The following is a 12,002-nucleotide window of genomic DNA, read 5'->3' on the forward strand; positions in this document are numbered from 1 at the left end:
TTCCATATAGTCTTCAGTCGACTCAGTGTGGCAGTAGTCTGCGCGATTCTGGACAGGACCTCTGGTTTCGAACCCTCGTCTGACACAATGGCATCCAAGTATTTGAAGGAGGAGACTTCTTCCAGTTTTTCACCGTTTACGTGCAAGTTGGACGTTACGCCTTGGCTGTTGTTGGTCATAACCTTGGTCTTCTCGGCACTGATCTCCATGCCGTAGGCTGATGATGTCTTGTCAAGTTTGTGCACGAGTTCTTCGAGTTCTTTCTCTTCTCCTGCCAGGCCATCAATGTCATCGGCAAAGCGCAGGTTGGTGATGACTCTGCCTCCAATGCTGACAGTTCCCACATGATCTTCCAGGGCGTCAGTCATGATCCTTTCAAGAAAGAGGTTGAAGAGAGTGGGAGAGAGTAGACAGCCCTGTCTGACTCCGACCGTGGTTCTAAACCAGTTACCCGTGCTACCATTGAAGAGGACTGCACTGGTTGCTCTTTCGTATAGGTTCTGTATGGCTTGGATGATGTCTTCACTGATGCTGAATTTGTGCATGGTGGCCCATAAGGCAGCGTGCCATACCCTGTCGAACGCCTTCTTGAAGTCAATGAAGACGTGGTAGAGGTCTCTTTGGTGCTGGAGATATTTCTCGCACAGCAAGCGCAGGTTGAAGATTTGTTCTGTTGTGCTTCTCCCTGCTCTGAAGCCGGTCTGCTCTTCAGCGATGATCATTTCTGCTTGCGGCTTCAGTCGGTTGAGAAGGACCTTTAGCATGACCTTGCTGGGGTGGCTGATTAGGCTGATAGTGCGGTAGTTTTTGCACTGTTGTAGACTGCCCTTCTTGGGGATTGTGATGACCAATGATTGTGTCCAGGTGGTTGGCCACTCTCCCGTCTGCAGGATCTTATTACAGATGGTAGTGAGGGCATCAATCACCGCTTCGCCTCCAGCTTGAATCAGTTCGGCGGGAATGCTGTCAACGCCAGCTGACTTCCCTGCTTTCAGTGTCTTCACTGCTGCCTCTACTTCTTCCTGAAGAATTGGCTGGCTGTCGTTGTTGGTTGATGGGGGACAGTTCAGAACTGAAGTGTCACCTTTGGTGTCATGGTTGTACAACTCGGAGCAATATTCAGTCCAGCGCTGTAGGATGTCTTTTTCTTCAATGAGGCATTTCCCTGATTTGTCCTGGATGGTGCTGACTCGTCCTTGCTTGGTTGTTGTCAAGTTTTTGACAGTTGCGTACGCTCTTTTTGAGTTGTTCTTTTGCAGGTTGTCTTCAATCTCTGAGCACTGTTGTTCTATCCAGTTTTCTTTTGCTTTTCTCATGCTGGATTTGACCTTGTTGTTGGCGGTCCTGTATTTGTTTGTTCCTTCAGGGGTGCCTTTCTTGTTCTTCAGTGCTCTTCGTTTATCGCATAGGTCGAGGATGTCAGGGGTGACCCAGGGCTTCTTCACTGGTCGTTTTGTGCCCAGAACTTCTTTGGCAGTCTCAGTCACTGCAGTGTTAAATGCAGTTGTTTCTCTGTCGATGTTCACCTCTTCGTCCTGCAAGATGGTCAGTGCGGCGAATTTTCCTCCAATCATGGCTTTGAAAGATTCTGCAACCTCTGGGTCTTTCAGTTTCTCGAGGTCGAATCACATTCGTGTGGTACCTTGCTTTGCGATCTTCTTGAGGCGGAGTCGGAAGGTCATCATGACCAGGTTGTGGTTGCTGCCCACGTCTGCCCCTGGGAAGCTTCTGGTCCTGGCGATGTTGATGTAGGACCGAAAGCGTTTCTTCACCAGGATGTAGTCGATCTGGTTGTTGTAGTCTCCGCCAGGGCTTTGCCAGGTCCATCTTCTGGATTTTTTGTGCGCTCCAAGTGTGTTTGCCAATATGAGGTCATTGTATCTGGCAAACTCCAACAATCTGAGACCTCTGTCGTTGGATGCCTCATTGCAGAAAGGACCGCAGTTGCATTGCCAGTTTGGCTGTGCGTCTGCTCCAACCTGCACCACAAGTATGTCCTTCCGTGGTGCTTGGTTCACGATGTCTTGTAGTTGGTCGTAGAATGCCTCAACCTCGCTGTCCTCGTAGTCAGAGGTAGGTGCGTACGCCTGTATGATCGTGATGTTGAATGGTGAGGCTTTGAGCCGAATGGTGATGATGCGGCTTGAAACTGGGCGACATCCCAAGATGCAGTTTGTGATGTTCTTGAGGACGAGGAAGCCTACCCCATGCTCGTGGCGGTCTTCTTTGCCACTGTAGTACAGTTTGTGACCTTCTTCAGTTGTGGAGCATAAAGAACAATATAAATCTACGTACCTGCCTTGTGTTGTCAGTACAAGCTCGCATTTCAACAATAGTCAAAGGTCAAAAAGTCCTGGCACAGTTGTTGCATCGATCAAAAAGTTCAATGGCCGCTGTGGTTAAAATGGCAACAAACTCACAGTCTTTCTTACAGGTAGGGATACAATTTTGGGTAAATGCAGCGACGAAATGGTCTATATAACTTTAGACCACCCAGTTATTGAATTTGGGAACACAACTTTGCTAAGAAAATAATGAATTTCGTCGGAAAACTTGCAGCCGATCGGAGATGACAGTGACCACCTCGCGCATGCGCTCTCCGAACCATGCTGTATGTCAAACCGTAGAGAAACAACGGTGACAATTTTAATTACATCTTTCAGTGGCTATCTTAACTATAAAGATATATATATTTCAGAGTTTATCTCATTTGTTTTGAAGGGGAAAATAGAAATCTACAAAAGCCCTCTTGGCATCACTGATTTTGCAAAAAATGAGCGAGTCAGCTGACTGACTGGCTGCCACACTGATAGGCGATTTCAAAATTGTATGCTTCAATGGCCGATTACTAACACTAAACCTCAACCCTGATTAAGCCATACTCAATTACTTGACTTGTATTATGTTTGAAGCCCCCTTCCAAAGGGCCTGTTAGTCATTCTGCTGAGTAAGAACTACACAGCAGCATGCAAATTTTACTAAGCAAAAACCTTTTACATTATACTATAGTGTCTTAATCTACCTAATCTTGACATTCTGGTGAGTACAGAGTAGGCAGATTTTTCCAATGACAGTTGGGCCAATTCTTAAAGAAGTCCATAGGGGGTGCTGTAAGTGTTACTATGCAATCTGTCAAGGTGTTCCTGAGGGAAACGACCCTGTCTGAGAAGAAAGATCCTCTACTATTAACCCGGAGAGCGCGATGAGCCACGATCGTGGCTTTCCCGGTGAAGTGCGATGGGCCACGATTGTGGCTCTGTTTACATAAGGTCCGACATGTACGGCTATGCTCAGCAGCCTTCGTAAAACTGCCTCGTTCTGGTGTTACTGCCTCCCTGCTTGTGTTTGCACAAACTTTGACCGAGTTTACAAGTCCAGATCGTATTTTTTGTAAACAATGAGTGACACTGAAGTTGACAAAACTCAGGAAATGAGTGACCTTGTCACCAGTGATGATTCGTTTGCTGACAGGGATTCTGGTGAAAACGGCTTTGTTATTTTGACACTTGGGTATGCTGGCTTGCTTGTTGTTCATTCAGTTTTGTGTCTCCAGCTACAAAAACTGGGGGGTGGGTGATGGGGGTGGGGAGGGGTGGATCTATTGCGATTTCTTGACCAAATCAAGATAGAAAACTGGAAATTATTTTGATTTAAAGCATTCTTGCTGCTTTTGAAAGCAACATGAGCTAAAAGAAAACATTTATTTCTGTTATTGCCTGTGAATGCATAAAGTATTGTAGATGTGCGCGTGCGTGGCATCGGTGGGTGTGTCTCAAACAAATAATACAATGCTTATAATTTCATTGTTTCAGTTATATTCATATCATGATTCTGCAGCCAGAACATTTTTTGTACAGTTTAATTCCAATTTTGAGATTTTGACTCTGTAAAAGATGTGAAAATACCTATAAACATTGTGGTTGACATTTTTGGAAAACAAGTGTGCAAAATTTGTTAATTATATCCTATGGAATATCTCCAACTACATACAAGGTACAGCCTTTTTCTTGCTTTTATCTGATTCTTCATTCACTCTACTTCCCAAAAATGTATAGGTTTACCTATTTATTCTTACTGATAAGCATACAAATGCCCCAAATCAGAGCACAGGTAGCGGAGGCAAACAATCCCTTTGTTTTAAGCATGATTTCTGTATGTATGTTTTATTATATCCAGCACTTTGAGGGTTAAGCCTACATAAGTTTTTTTTCAGGAGTTTCAGCTGCGTCCCTGTAGGTCTCTTCCACAAGCAGACTTTGGCAGCTTAACGTCATGATAACCCTGGAGGTATTTATAATTATATACCCTGTCCATATCCCCTTGACTGCGCTGGTGTTCCAGGATTGGCAATCTCAGAATCGTCAGACCCCCGAAATGATAAGGGCATATCTCAAAGATGACAACAGCTTTATTGCTCAGTGCTGCACATCCTCATTTTCACTGAATAGTATTTTCTAGATGACTGTCCTGACAGAATGGAAAATTACAAAACAGACTTCTGGCAAGAATTTGCCCAGCTTTGTGGGCAGTTTCACCGGAGACATGCAATCGTTGAGAACACGTAACACGTGAGTGCCTGCACACGAGTTTCGTTAGTCTGCACAGGTCTGATTAGGGGGCGCACTATAATGAACAGAAAGTATTCTATTTACAACTTCTATTCAAATAAAGCGAAGACATATACATAATTTCTCACCCTGATGGGAGCGTTGCGAATAAAGCCACCAGCATCAACCACAACGTGTTCCACACTCGTCGCCATCTTAGTTTGTAATGTCAGGGAGTAATCACGTGCACGTGAAAAATATCACCTATTTGTGCAGCTTCTTTTTTTGATCGAAGTTATGATTAGGAATGACATTGTGCAAGCGAGTCAAGAATATAGATAAAGGGAATTATCAATAAAATTCACAAATAGATACATTTACGTCATTAGTCACATGACCAGCAATGGTGGCCAACATCGCAAGCTAAACACAGAGCCAACAAATAGTGGTTTGTTTGATTTTTCGTACTCACGGAGGTTCGTATGTGATCATATTACGAAGATATATATTTTTGACGATTTCTGAAGAATGACCTAACATTTTACTAGCTGGAGGAATTTATGACCATGGTATATTTATGAATGATTGACCTTCTGAGTTCGTTTACAGCAGAAGCACTTGTAGAGTTTACACGAGAACAGAAACAGTACTAACACATACTTAACCAATCTTCAGAATGCAGTGCAGCTGTTGACATGATCACCCTACGGCCCAAGGCACCCCATGTCCCAAGTGTCAAAGACTGTATTAAGAAAACGACAAATTTTCTCGCCGAAAAAGGAAGAGGAATCTATATGGAAAGAAAAGTATGTTTTTGACCACTGGTACTTTTATTTCTTTACAAAAAGTACAAATATAATCGCTGTGTCACTGTGTTACGACACATGTTTCACAACACTTTCATTACTTTAGAAGCATGTGAGTTAGTGATAATGTATAAAACAAGTGCTATGTACAATGGAGTAGAGTCAACCTCATTCCTAGACCTGTCTCATGTTACATCACATTATATCGAACATAGTATTATTACTGAACAATACTAGTTTAGTAGTTAGTACTGCAGTTTTCACTTCCAGTGTTTCCCATGAAGATAAAATGTAAGGGTCTCAGGGACCCTCATTGTAAATTTTGGGGGGTCCTTCCAGGATTTTTCAGGGTCCCCATGTTAAATTAAAAATAACCACTTACAATCGCGTACACACGCACATAAAACACAGGGATAATGCCTTGTCAAGTTGAAGACTTTTCTTGTTTTCAGTCAGCCTGTTTTGGGTGAACTATCAATTTATCTCATTGCGAATTGTCACTATCTCAGCCACAGTGTTTGTCTGTTATTCAGATAGGATTATAAACGTTACTGTCACTTGCTTTTACTAAACAAACCTCTCTGGTTTTAATTTGTCAAGACATGCTAAAACACAAGATAAGCAAATTGGCTGACCCCTTGAAGCAAATAACTGAAATTCTACACTTGGAGTTGGACATTTGGAAGGCTGTCCTGCAGTCAAAAAGATGAATTTTCATCTTTAAAAGTATTCAATAGGTGCATGGTGAACCACTGAATTAGTTAATTGTCATATCCATAGAGAGAGGGAGTGAGCAAGAGAGAGTTTATAAGAGCATCACTGCATGCATGTGTATTCTTTTCAATGCAAGCCTTTGTTTACACCTCTCACTCTCTCTCTCGATATATATATATATATATAATATTGTGTGTGTGTTCACTTCAACAATGTGTTTTAAGAGAGAGAGAGAGTATTTGTGTGTGGAAAGGTGTTCATGCATGTGTTTTCTTTTCAGTGCACTCTGAGTGAGTAAATTGACTTGGAGAGAGAGAGACTGTGTGTCAGTTTCTGCAGTCGCGCATGTGTATGTGTCTAAAACAATGGTGATAGTGATAACTGCAGTCATGTCAATTGGTGTATTGCTGCATTATTGGCTGATTATGTCCAGCTTAACGTTATTATTTTGTTGTAAACTTTAAAGTTTTTGCTGTTTTGCATTTTGATACTACAAAGTTTTTGTCAGTCCAGATGCTAAAAAGTGATTGTTACAAAAAGTGACTGGACAGGAATGGAAATCGTGCACATGCCCATGTGCGCTGGCAGGTGTGTGTGCGTGTGCATTTTTTGTGTGTGTGCGTGCATGCTTGTGTGTACATGTGTGCTGGTTTGTGTGTGTTTTTGCACATGTGCATGTATGTGTACTTGTACATGTGTCATTGTATATAAAGTAAGCTGGCAATGGTGAAACGTGTGTGCACGTTAGTTCGTCAGTGTAATGATCTCTGTGTGTGTAGTGGCTGTGTGTATGTGTGTCGTTGACAGTAAAACCGTGTATGTATGTGCATGTGTTTGTGTGTGTGTGTGTTATAAAAAAACAAAGGCAGTAGCGAAATGTACTGACGTCCAGATGAGACAGACATAGCCTACACGCGGTTTGAACAAAACATACTGCAGGCAGGTAAAGCGGACATATCATCGGTACTTCAGCTTTTGATCCATGATTTAGATAATAAATACTAACTGCAGCCATGAAGCGTATTGCCGCATCATTGACTAATTTCAGCAACATGCCAAAATAGCATTGACGTCAAATGTGACACATTTTGTCCAGTGACATATGGGTGCAGCACCTAAAGTTATTGGCTTTTGCTGCATGGGGTCTAGTATGTGTATGTGTGTATGTGTGTGAGGTTTCATGGCCAGCAAGTGCCATAGTCCAGAGGCTTGAATCATTGAAAACTACGGTCAAATCACAGTACTAACTACTACGCATGTCGGCGAAAAGTTATCCGATGCTGATGCAAAAAGCAAGGAACGCAACCCCAAACACTTGGTATCATCTACTCTTCATTGATAGTGTTACTGTTGAGTCGGCAGCCTCAAAGATCGACTGAGATATTAAAATCATGTTTGTCCTTGGGACGTGCAGTTCTGAAAACTGGGGGTCCTTTTCAGATCTTTGTGCGCAAAGGACGCATTATAGTGCATTATGGGAAACACTGACTTCTTTGTGATTGCAAATGTATCAGCAGTGTTATGAATTAAAAGTGTTGATTTCAGCCCTTCTCAAGCTTGCTTGCCTCTACTGAATGGACTATAAGCTATTCACTTTGACTTTTTCTGCAGTCAATGGATCTGGCCCAAAGTATCTTTCTGAACTCCTCCAAATCTATGCTGCATTTTGCCGGCTCCATTCATCCTCTTATACTCGATTTCTCAGGATACCACACGTCAGAAGTAAGACCTTTGGACACAGATAATTTTCTTTCCAATCACCAAAGATGTGGAACAAGCTCTCGGATAACCTCCATCATTCTGACTTCCTCGCCTCTTTCAAATCTGGTCTCAAAACTCACCTCGTCCCTCAGCAATAAGTTTAGTTGTGGCAGGTCCACTTTGCGTGTTGTGTGTGGTTGACTGTGTGTATGTATACATACAATGATATATATATATATATATATATATATATATATATATAATATATATATATACATGTATGTATACACACACATTTGTACGAATGTGTATTTGTGTGTGTTTGTATGTTTGATCGCATGCGTGTGTGTATTGTGTGTGTGTGTGTGTGTGCGCGCGTGCACATGGCTCTGTGTATGCGTGCGTCTGTCTGTGCATATGTGTGCGTATATGTAGAGAGCAGCTGTTATGTACATGTATGTATATTTACATGTATTTTAAAATGAATGTATGCATTGTGTGAGTTAGACTGCTCTCCCCACATGGGGAAGGGGAGATAAAAGGATTCCTAAACAAAGCCTGCCTCACCTAGTACCTAGTAGGAAACCGCACCTACTTGGACATCCAACACCAGCAGTCGAAAACAACAGAAGAAAAGAACCAGGAGTCATGCCCTGACTCTGGGTGCCTGGAATGTTCACACCTTTTTAGACAGAGATGACAGACCAGAAAGGCGCACAGCGCTTATTGCTAGAATGCTTGATTATTACCAGGTGGACATAACAACCCTGAGCGAAACCAGGTTTGCCGGTGAAACCCAGCTGGAGGAAGTTGGAGGGGGCTACACCTTCTACTGCATTGGGAAGCCAGATGGCATCCTAAGAACCTGAGGCGTGGGCTTTGCCATACAAACCAAACTTGCACGACAGCTTAACAGCCTTCCACATGGGATAAACGATAGGCTGATGACCCTGCGTCTGAAGCTGTCCAAGGATCGCTTCGCCACAGTCATCAGCTGCTATAGCTTGACGATGACCAACCCTGATGACATCAAAGAAGCTTTCTACGAGGAGCTCAGCTGCACCATTTCAGCGGTAGACAGAAAGGACAGGCTGATCATCCTTGGGGATTTGAATGCCCACATCGGCATGGACTTCTCCTCGTGGCAAAAAGTCCTAGGACAGCACGGCACTGGCAAGTGCAACTCCAACGGACTGCTTTTGCTCTCGCTCTGCACACAGCATGGACTGACCATCACCAACACTCTCTTCCAACAAGCGGACAAGTACAAGAACTCATGGATGCACCCCCGCTTCAAGCAGTGGCACATGCTGGGCTATGTGATTGTCTGACAGAGGGCAGAGGTGATGTTTCCATTACACACTGCATGAGATGAGCAGTCTGTTGGTCAGACCATCGCCTGGTACGCAGCAAGATGAACATCAGACTTGCACGCAAGCTCCAACCAGCCAGGGAGAAACCCCCCAGGAAGCTGAACATCCGCCGCCTCCCTATCACCAAGGACGTGCTGCAGCAACAAATCCAAGCAGCTCTCCAAGAAATTCCTGCATCAACTGATGTAGAAGAGGTATGAGCAACTTTAGAGATACTGTGTACACAGCAGCAGCTGACACACTCAGCTTTGTACAGAGGAGCCACAAATACTGGTTTGACAAGAACGACTCTGGAATCTCCAAGCTCCTGAACACACTGCATATACGGCATCAGGACCACATTTCTGATAAAGACTGCCAGAGGAAGGAGAACCAGTTCTTGCAAACCAAGCAACTCGTACAGAAGAGGCTGCATGAGATGAAGAACACCTGGTGGGAGAGAAAGTCCGAAGAGCTTCAGTCTGCTGCTCATACTCATGACATGAAAATCTTCCATGATGGTCTCCGAGATGTGTATGGGCCGAGAGTCACAGGATCAACCCCTGTCCGAGCCTTGGACCAGACCACCCTCCTGACAGACAAGAAAGACATCCTTGCCCTCTGGGCAGAGCACTTCAACACCCTCTTCAACAGGGACTCGTCTGTATCTGACGAGGTAATTGCAGCCCTCCCACAGCTACCAGTCAATGACTCACTAGCTGCCCCTCCCACCAAGGCCGAGACCCAGAAGGCCCTGAAACTGACGTCAGGAAAAGCACCAGGAGTGGATGGAATCCAGGCTGACATCTACAAGTATGGAGGCGATGTGCTGACAGACAAGCTGACTGCTCTGGTCCAGTCTATCTGGGAGAGAGGGGAGGTCCCCCAGGATTTCAAGGATGCTTCAATTGTCCACATTTACAAAGGGAAGAGAGACAAAACATCCTGTGATAACCGCCGTTGAATCTCTCTCCTCTGCATCGCCAGCAAGATCTTCACCCGCATCATACTGAACAGACTGGTCGACCATGTCTCAAACACAATCATCCCTGAAGCACAGTGTGGCTTCCGCTCAGGCAGGGGAACATGTGAAATGGTGTTTGCCATACGCCAGATAGAAGAGAAGTGCCGTGAGCAGAACAAGGAGCTCCACATGGTCTTTGTAGACCTGACTAAGGCCTTCAACACGGTGAACCGCCGTGGTCTGTGGAAAATCCTCCTAAAGTTCGGCTGCCCAGGGAGCCTAATCCAGCTGATTGCGTCATTCCACGATGGCATGCAGGCGAGAGTACAGGAAAATAATGACATGTCAGATCCGTTCCCTGTGGTAAACGGAGTGAAGCACGGCTGCGTCCTGGCACCCACACTGTTCTCCATTCTCTTCTCTGCCATGCTGATTGACGCCTTCCAAGACTGTGACCGGGGCATCTACATTCAGTTTCACACAGATGGCAAACTTTTCAACTTGCGGTGACTCCACACCAGGTCCAAGGTGTTTGAGGTACTGTTGAGAGAGTTCTTCTTCGCTGATGACTGTGCGCTTGCTGCACACCCCCATGAGGACATGCAGTTCATTATGGATAGGTTCTCAACCTCCTGCAGGTGCTTTGGACTGACCATCAGCCTCAGCAAGACCCGAGTCCATGTACCAACCAGCTAGCTCACAGAATGCCAGTGCCTCCCCCTCACCTGCAATCAAGATAGATGACACAGAGATCAAGTCAGTCGACAAGTTTTGCTACCTGGGCAGCACCCTATGCAGCAACGGAGCCCTTGATGCAGAAGTGACGCTGCGCATCACCAAGGCCAGCTCCGCCTTTGGCAGACTCAACAGGCTGTTGAACAACAAAGGCATCAGGCTCAGCACCAGAATCAAAATCTACAGAGCTGTTGTGCTGACCACCTGGTTGTCTGCTGTGAAACATGGACGACGTATCGCCGTCACATTCAGCAACTTGAGCAGTTTCACCAGAGATGCCTATGAAAGATCCTCGGCATAAAGTGGCAAGACAGGGTCTCCAACCTCCAGGTCCTAGAGAGGAGCGGCCTGTCCAGCATTGGAAGCCTGCTGATCCAGTGCCAGCTATGCTGGACAGGACATGTTGTCCGCATGACAGACAGCAGGATCCTGAAGATGCTCTTGTATGGCCAGCTAATTCAAGTTCGCAGTGGCCTTACTTTACTAAAGGAAGGCCACCGCGAACTTGGAAGACCCTGCAAGCGCTTCAAGGACACCTTGAAGACAAACCTCAAAGCCTGTGACATAGACGTCGCTTCCTGGGAAACTGATGCCCTTGACCGCTCTTGCTGGAGAATGCTGTGCTCTAGTGGCATAAAGACGTTTGAAAACCAGAGAACGCTGGCCATTAAGGAGAAGCATGAGCGAAGGAAGCAGGGCTCAACTTCTGGAGATGTTTTCCCTTGCAACACCTGTGGGAAGTGCTGCATATCCAGAATTGGCCTCTTCTCCCATATGAGGCCACACACCGACAGATAAGCCTGCCTGCCTACTCATCCCTCGGTCCGACGGGAGACTCCAACGTGTGTGTGTGTGTGCGTGTGTGTGTGTGTGTGTGTGTGGATTGTTTGTCACATTTTGGTGTGTGTGTGTAACATTGTTGTAGTGTGTTATATAAACAAAAGTGTTTTGTAAAACACCTGGAGCAGATTTCTGGATAGTGTGCTTTGTATAGAAATAACATCTTTCAGGTATCAGTCTGTTGCAACTAATGTTCCTAGATTTTTTTTTGTCGAACAACAACAAAAATGTTAAAACTACAAATCTAGCTAAGTATATGATATTAAAGAAGCAGTGTAATTTACGAAAAAGATCTCTGAACAAAGTACTGATTGATTCTGAGATGATCCAGTTATTCTGTGTA

General features: G+C 44.8%; 2 protein-coding genes across 7 annotated transcripts in view; one reads left to right on the forward strand and one right to left on the reverse strand.

Moving 5' to 3' along the window:
- Window positions 1-4,822, reverse strand: part of LOC143300448 (RNA-binding protein NOB1-like) — a 46,459-nt gene extending 41,637 nt beyond the window's left edge. Inside the window, exon 1 of one of the 2 annotated variants that reach the window (XM_076614128.1) lies at window positions 4,697-4,822. In XM_076614128.1, the coding sequence (XP_076470243.1) occupies window positions 4,697-4,762 (66 nt within the window). In that variant the 5' untranslated portion in view covers window positions 4,763-4,822. The remainder of the gene's footprint in view (window positions 1-4,696) is intronic. The other variant, XM_076614127.1, reaches the window with a different exon arrangement.
- The window catches only part of LOC143300447 (E3 ubiquitin-protein ligase Su(dx)-like), a 96,846-nt gene that overhangs the window by 16,592 nt on the left and 68,252 nt on the right, over window positions 1-12,002 (forward strand). Inside the window, exon 1 of one of the 5 annotated variants that reach the window (XM_076614122.1) lies at window positions 4,944-4,995. The exons of 1 other annotated variant lie outside the window; for it this stretch is intronic. The gene's annotated coding sequence lies outside the window, so the exon portion shown is untranslated. Of the gene's footprint in view, window positions 1-4,943; window positions 5,024-5,223; window positions 5,354-6,634; window positions 6,656-12,002 lie in introns of those variants that run through there. 3 more of the 5 variants (XM_076614121.1, XM_076614123.1, XM_076614126.1) reach the window with 3 other exon arrangements.

Source organism: Babylonia areolata, chromosome 26, assembly GCF_041734735.1.
Source record: "Babylonia areolata isolate BAREFJ2019XMU chromosome 26, ASM4173473v1, whole genome shotgun sequence".
NCBI lineage: Eukaryota > Metazoa > Mollusca > Gastropoda > Neogastropoda > Buccinidae > Babylonia > Babylonia areolata.